The 8,003-nt window shown below is 44.9% G+C and overlaps 1 protein-coding gene across 1 annotated transcript in view; it reads left to right on the forward strand.

Moving 5' to 3' along the window:
* Positions 1 to 7,769, forward strand: part of LOC102376042 (sodium- and chloride-dependent GABA transporter 1) — a 31,504-nt gene extending 23,735 nt beyond the window's left edge. The window contains exons 10-14 of the mRNA XM_006027758.3: positions 1,644 to 1,775; positions 2,579 to 2,681; positions 3,436 to 3,536; positions 4,998 to 5,165; positions 7,665 to 7,769. Coding sequence (XP_006027820.1) covers positions 1,644 to 1,775; positions 2,579 to 2,681; positions 3,436 to 3,536; positions 4,998 to 5,165; positions 7,665 to 7,769 — 609 coding nt within the window. The remainder of the gene's footprint in view (positions 1 to 1,643; positions 1,776 to 2,578; positions 2,682 to 3,435; positions 3,537 to 4,997; positions 5,166 to 7,664) is intronic.
* The last annotated feature ends 234 nt before the right edge of the window (positions 7,770 to 8,003 follow it).

The following is an 8,003-nucleotide window of genomic DNA, read 5'->3' on the forward strand; positions in this document are numbered from 1 at the left end:
ATCAAGATGGGGTACCAAGTGGTCAGTGAATGAACCACAGGGCCTGAACCTCTGGCCTCACAACTAATTCAGGGATAAGAAAGGGGCAAGGAGAGGTGGGGGGGGGGGAGAGGGGTATTGGAGAGAAAAATCTAATGGAAATAAGAAATTTAGGAGAAGGGAGGATCATCAGAGTGAGGGTGAGGGGACAAGACATCTCTAACAAAAAAGAGGCAGAAATAATGGTGAGAAAGGTGAACATATGTAGTAAAATGTATCACAGCAACTGGAGGGGAAAGGGGAGAAAGGAGAAAAAGTAACAGAAGATTCTGTAACCACCTGCTATTCAAAGGTAAGTGGGAGCTGCTGGTGCTCAACACTGCCTATCAAACCCATTTTATTTTCCAGGAGGTGCCAAAGTATTTTATGTGGGTGTCTGACTTGAAATATCCATGCTTGAAAATGTTGACCACGATGGCTTGTCTAGGTTACAAAGCAAGTGTGTGTCCAGATTAGAATGCAGGGCATCTTGGTTTCCAGCCCAGTGCTCCAGCCAACTAGATCATTCCTGTGTGCTAGAGAAATTAAACATTACATCCCTTTCAGTGAATGGCATGAAATTTATTACCATTTTGTATGAACTGAACCATGCAGCCTCATATAATTGGACTACTTCCTCTCATGTATTGCATGCATCACACAGCCTGGTTAGGATGTGGAGAAGTGTGACTAATTTGTTTCTACCACTTCAGCCTTTCTGTCCCCATCACCCTGTTCCTCTCCCCATCCCCCTAGGACTTCTCTCACATGTTCCTACTCCAGTGATTTCCTATGCCCATTCCCCCTGCTTTTCTGTACCAAAGGGTCTTTCCAATACCTGTTTCCTAATCTGAAGTGGCTTCCAAGGCCCTTTTCTTCAGCTCCCCTTTCCTCTGACACCCTGTCCATTTACCCTTTTGTCCAAGACATCTAATAGCCAAGCCTTTCAGTGCTGGTGGTTTCTCCTCCCCGCCTCATCTCCCCTATCCATCTCTGCCATAGTTTGGCATACCCATTTCTTCCTCTGAGCCTCCTTCCCCCTCACTTTCCATACCAGCTCCGCTCCTTTTCCCTGACACACATCATCCTTTCACATCATTCCAGTCCATGCCTTTCTGTCAGTCCTGCAGAACACATCCACCTGTGCTGATTCCTGCAGCCAAGTGGAAGGAACAAGTTTTGACACACGAGCACCAGGTTTCAGCACATTAACTCTTCAATACTGTCATATGGGGACTGTTCCTTTCAGAGCTGAGCTTCCCAGACAAAGAGTTTGGACTGCAGACCTCCTGCTGCCTTTGTACAAAACCAAGTAGAACCTGACTCAAACTAAAGTAGGTCTCTTGTAAGCACCTTAAGCCTGAAGTGATCACTGAATGCCACAAGCCCCAGTCCTATGTGTAAGAGCTCTTAAGGGAATTGAAGGCTGCAGAGTAATGAGTTCATCCACAGTTTCCAGCCCCCAGGGCAGCAGGAGCAGTGTGAAACAAATCAAGTCATAGGGGTGTTGCATTCAGAGGAGAAGGAGGAGAAGGCCCAAGGAGGGGAGGGGGGAGAAGGAGGAAGAAACATTCTTATAAAATGCAGAATGTGCCGATTGTATTTTGGGATGTTTCCTTCTGCAGTTTTGCACTGTGGAAGGGTTCATCACAGCCCTCATGGATGAGTATCCCCATGTTCTGAGAGCTAGGAAGAAGATCTTCATTGCTGTCATCTGTTTCATCTCTTACCTCATTGGATTCTCCAATATCACCCAGGTACCTATGGCTGTGTTCATTCTTCCACCCCTAACCTTCACTCTTGGTGCCTTTTTGTTGCCACCTCATGATAGCAAGTACTAAGAGGAGGACCTGGGTCCACAAAAGAAACCCAGGTTGCCTGTCCAGGTTATGTCCATCATTGTCACCTTTCCAGAAGGTTGGGACTCCACAGTAAGTTACCTCTCTCTTGGTGGGAGGTACCCGAGTACCTGCTATGCTGGGGAGGATGGCACATCCTTACAGGATGTTTCTGCTTCTAGCAGAAGGTTGAGATGAACCAAGGGCTATAAGGACTTTTGGAGCCCTAAAGCAGTAGCACTGAGGCCCAGGTTCCCTGTGTATGAAGCAGAGGCTCCAGTTCAGCAGCAGTGAGGGAGGCCACTATATGGGCCTCCCATTGTATGACTTCATAATGAATGAGTTCCAGCAGGGGCATGTCAGCATAAGCATCTGCAGCAGAGTGGGAAGGGCAAAAGTGATTTATTTAACAAGAGATTTCATCTAAGATTGGGAGGGGAGAGGGGAGCCAGTCATATAAGAGCCCAGCTTCTCTCTCTTTCTCTCCCCACTCTGCCAGGCCTGAATGCCTGCTCTTTGGCCCCATTCCCAAGCACATCTATCAAGATGACAGGAATTAGATTCTAATGGGCTGACGTAGTTCTGTTGGCCTCCCTACTCCAAGAAAATTAACATCCAGAACCAGCATAGCTAGAAAATAGCATTGACTGTTTTATTCATTAGTTACTCAGCCAGGCTATACTGGATAACTAGTCCTTCCGCCTTTTGCCATGTCTTCTCAGGGTGGCATCTATGTCTTCAAGCTGTTTGATTATTACTCAGCCAGTGGCATGTGTCTTCTCTTCCTTGTCTTCTTTGAGACCATTTCAATTTCCTGGTGTTATGGTAAGGGCAAGCCCCCTTGTTCCTTTGCTTCTTGCTTCTCCATCTGCATGGACACCGACACCAAAAGGGGGATTTTCAGAAGCCCTTCACACTGGCCCAACTTTGAAGTCTGTTGTACAATGGACAAGTGTCAGGCGTGGGCTGAGGGGTTTTGAAAAGACAGCCAAAAAGAGGGACTTGACTTGCTGGTCCAGACTGACACTCTGCACATGTTCAGAGACTCCTTCTCAAACTGATATGTTCTCAGGCCTTTAGCCTTTGATTTTTCTTAGGGTGTACAACTTGCCAGTCCAAACCTGATTGTTGAGTCTTATGGTCTGATACACTGTCAGTGGATAATTCCTCATGCTTCAGAAGGGAGACCAACATCCCCTTGTTTATTCCAGGCCTGGGATGTTGGGGAATTCCTTCCTGACCCCTACAGAGTCAGTGTATGGACCTGGTCTGGTTTACAGTACAGAACACAAGGTGTAATTACTCCTGTCATCATGTTAGTGTGAGAGGTTGTGGATAGTTTTACTGATCATAAGAAGTTATCTCAGCAGTTGTGAAAATGGCCTTCTCTGTAACTGAGGAGTCTGAGTTCTTCCTGTTCCCCAAAATGCTTGTTCTCCACTTTAATTTCACCTTGCTGTCTCTCTGATGCTCTTGGTCAGTAGTTGATCCCTGAATATTGATCCTGGTCCCTGGGTGATGATGATGAGAACGATGCCAAGATGTTTTTGCCTCGTTTAACTCAAACTTTTCCTTGTAGGTGTGAACAGATTTTACAGGAACATTGAGGAGATGATTGGCTACAAACCTTGTGGCTGGTGGAAGATCTGCTGGGCTTTCTGTACTCCCTTCATTTGTTTGGTGAGAACAAAGTGATGACATTTGAATAAGCTGATCCAGTTGGTCCTCCTAGCTGCAGAGGTCCTGTGGGTGAGGGAAGTGCTCAGTCTTTAGTGTAGGTAACTGCTCTCTGAATCTGGATCTGGCTGTAAGTACAAGGTTATTCTAGGCAGATGATGAACTGATAAAGAAATATCGGGAGACTCTTTCTGAACCCCTCAGAAGACATTTTACTTTTCTGCTTTATGTACCAGAAGCTGAACTCCTGATGGCACAGAATCATGGAAAATGGGGGTGGAAGGGAGCCCAAGAAGTCATCTAATCTGATTGTCTGCCCTTAGTAAAGGACCAACTATGTACATGAAAAAAACCGTGCTGGATATTTGTCTAACCAATTTTGAAAAACCTACAGTGATGGAAATTCTACAACCCACCCCAGACTGTCTTATCCCAGTGCTTAACTATCCTTCAAGTTAGAAAGTTTCTCCTGATATCCAACCTAAACCTATTACTTCTCATCATATCCCTAGTGGGTGTGGTGAACAGTTTATAACCTTATTACTGTGGAGGAAACTCTCAGTTACTCCCGTTCCATGTTCAGCCCCGCTTCCTCCTCCCCTTATACCTATCTCAGCCTGGGGCACTATCATCTATAATACAATGGTCTCTGGGGAGCTCTCTTCCCGCAGGAAATACTTAAGGGAATGGTGTTCAAACGACAATTTGGAATGGTCCAAGCTCCTGAGAACCAGCTAAAAGGAAGTGTTTAAAATGTTTAAGAAATGATATGGGATTGCTTCTTGCAAAAACAGCAGTAGGGAGTGGTATGAGCTCATTGGCTGGGACAGAGGAGTTTAGGTACCCTGACTGTGGCCCATCACAACTGCTTCATTCCCAGTTTCTGAGCAGGAAAATGGTGTAAAATTGTTGTCTATTGCAGAGGTAACTGAGCAGTTTTGTGTCCTGGGAAGAGGGCAGCAGCAGTAGCCTGGCTGGTGGTGGCGATGGCTAGACCAGCACTAGCTGCTATTTTCATGCCTATCCTTAAATTAGTGCCCAGGGTTAGTGCCCTGCTGGTCCCCCCTTACCTATGCTACTGGTCTGTTTTGATGGACAGTTTAGAGACTGGAGCAGGAAATGGTGTTGTAGAGATTGCTGTAGGGCAGTGATCTCAAACCTGCGGCTTTTGGTGAAATATTGCCTGGGAGACTCCACAGCATGCTCATAGCAACAGGAAATTTTACTTTCTACAGATATCTTTTTTTATTCCTGGTTGACAAGGAGAGCAAAGTAACATTGGTCAGTGCAATACTGCTCAGTATTATTACCCATGGGCCAACAAAAGGTTAGGAGCCACTTGTACAGGCTTATTGATTTATGTCTCACAGTGAAGTCTTAGGGAACTCTAGACTGAAGCACAAAGTAAGTGAATGTTCCTGTTTTTGGCATCCTAAACTGTGACCACTGGCTCTGTTTCCCCAGGGTGTGTTTGTCTTCAGTGTTGCTGAAATGACCCCTTTGACTCTGGGTAAATACGTCTATCCCACATGGGGGCAGGGCATCGGCTGGCTCATGGCTCTGTCCTCTATGTTGCTGATTCCAGGGTATATGCTGTACTACTTCTTCATCTCAAAGGGGACCATCAGACAGGTAAGAGCAGCACTGGCACTTCCCATTCTCCTCAGTTATTTGTCCCAGGTGAATTTGCCACCACTGGCTTACTATAAACCTCCCTAGCACTCAGGAAAGCAGGCTTTGTGCCGTGACATTGACTCCAAGGATGCTCTGTACTGCCTCCTCATTCCTCCCATCTATGCCTCCCATCACTATTCAGACCTGCTCCAAAAGCTTTTTGCTACTTCCTGCACAACACCTTCTACAGAAACCCTGCCTTACTTGAGCAACTACTTGGCTCAGGGGACTGGAGTAATGGTGAGAGGTGGCTCCTTACCTAATTCAGAATAAATCCAGCTTTTGAAAGCATGGAGGTTCCCATCACATAGCACAGTTCCAGTTCTTGTACAGCTTTGTTTAGGAGTGTCATTAACTGGCAGTCTGATGTCAGAGGCAAAACAACAGAATGAACACAGTCCCTGAACTAAATCAGGTCTGAAGTCAATTGGATAGGGAACCCTGCATTATAGCTATCTGTCTTGTGGATAAAAAAGAGGCTGCAGTTCATTTTTAAAAAGACCGAAAGAAAGAGAGCAAGAGAATGCTGAATCCATAATAGACCAAAGCCATTTTCTTTTGGGCCAGAAAATGCAGGCAGGGCATCACCCTTCTCTTCATTGATAGCTCAAGGTTGCATATTCTGCTTCATATGAAAAACAACAGTCCCCACTGCATCCTCCCCTTAGAGAACATTGAAAATACCTGGAGTTTTGCAAAAGGTAGGTTTGTGAAGGGAGGTCATGTTTTTGTTTGGGATCAAAGTATGGGGTGAGAGAGAACAGACACATTTCCAGTTTTCAAGCTCTCTTCATTTAGGCTCTTCAGAGCTGGAATCAGTTTGGCAGGGCCATTGCTAATCAACTTGATTGGGATTTTATGTATGGTTGATAAATAATGGAACCTAGAAGAAAAACAGGGGAAATGTGTGAGTTAAATTTAAAAGATATCTTTACTGACACTGAACATTAAATTTGCATTTAACTCATGCTTGAGCTCCTCATGTAGTTCTTTTGGTTTTCTGTGAGGTCAATTGAGTAAGTACCTGAATCTATTTTATTTTCTGAGATCCCACATACTGTCCCAGCATTTGTCTTGAAGGGCTATGGCAGGCTGATATTTTTCCTAGTACAAGGAGTTCTCTCAGCATCCAGTGCATATTGACAGTGTCAGTCAATGGGAATTAGAAAAGATAACAGTGTGATTCGTTTCTATTTGCTGTCCTTTCGCGCTGAGCACTCTATCAAACTCAGTATCCTGGTGCGCATTGACTGCTCTTCCAATTCAGCAAAATGTCAATCTAGGACTACTCTCCCATCACCCATCACTTCATCAGTGAACGGCAGGTGGCAGCAGGGAGATAGGATGTGTGTGAAGCTCTGGCCTCTTATACACACGCTGATCCTGGATTATTTTGTAATGGAGCTGAGGCTGGAGGAGAATTAGATGCCAATGCAGAATAAAGTGGTTTTGACAGACAGGAAAGATTATAAGTCATTTTGATCCTACTGAGCATGAATGTAAATAGACAAGAACGTAAATGGCAGGAGAGGCTCAATAAACATTTCAGACACTTCACCCACCAAGCTGCTGCAGTTGTGGTGTCTGAGCATGAGAGCTCCTCCTCTGATTTTGGATGGGATCCTCCTTTGACCTAACAACCTACATTCAGTTCAGGCCCGATTCCCCTTTACTCTGTGAACATGATTTATCTCAGTTCCCCTTTCTAAGATTAAGAAGGGACTTCAGTCTCTGTGTTCATTCAGTCCTAGGCTTCAACCCACACTCTTCAAATGATGAGTACACTTCTCCTGGAGGGATTGCTCTCTTCCAGGCTCCATCTCCATGCATGGTCAGTCCCAAGTAGATTCTTGATACAGGTTGACTGATGTTATTTAGCTTTATTTGGAGTTTGTTCCTGTCAGGGTGATATGATTGGGAATAAATGTTAGCATAAAAATCCATGCTGGTGTTGAGTGTAAGCTACTATAGTCCTTGGATAACATTTTAATTAAAACTTAATGGAAAAGTCCATGCAAAAAGGAAAGCAGGCCCATTTCGGACCCTGTGAAATGGCAATGATTCTGGCATGTGTCGTCTTTTCAAAAATGTTTTGACTAGCTCTTTTTTTTTAGATTCTGGTAACTGTTGGCCTAATCTGGCCTCTATTCAAAAGAGATGAATATATAAAACAACAAAGCCAGAGTGATTTGATTATATTGGCAAATGATGGAAGTTTCTTAATTGAAGCATTTGTTCCAGTAATCTTCAGAGGTTACCATCTTCTTGGTAGCTCTCTTGATGTAGGTAGGGATATCTGCAGTTTGGACAGAAGAAAGCCTGACCTTCACTTTCAGTCACGTCCCATGTGGAGAGGTAGTGGTGAAAGCATCTTCTCCTTTTGTTTTGTTTGTTTCCCATCTTATAATCGCCCAAGTGCTTGCAGCCTTCCTGTAATCTTTGTTTGTTCCTGGGCAGCGTTTTCAGCAGATGACACAACCCACCTCAGAGATGAACATTCAGAACAATGAACTAACACCAAAGACCTCATCAAACGGGATGGGCTCTGATGCTGCTGTCTAAGCAGAGGACAGGACCTGCTTGTCGTGCTCCATAGCTGGTCATGCTGCTACCCTTTGGTCTCCTCTGGCACCCTTTGTGTGTTCCCAGCTCTACTACTGGTTTCAGAGGAGCCCTATCATGTTACTTCCTTCCAGCTCAAGGTCATCAGGAGTCTCTGTCTACCTCAACAAGGACTTTGTGCACTGTCTGTCTTCTATAATTCCAGTCCAGGCTGTCAGAAAGGGTTTTCTCAGG

This window comes from Alligator sinensis, unplaced genomic scaffold (assembly GCF_000455745.1).
Source record: "Alligator sinensis unplaced genomic scaffold, ASM45574v1 scaffold659_1, whole genome shotgun sequence".
Classification (NCBI taxonomy): Eukaryota; Metazoa; Chordata; order Crocodylia; family Alligatoridae; genus Alligator; species Alligator sinensis.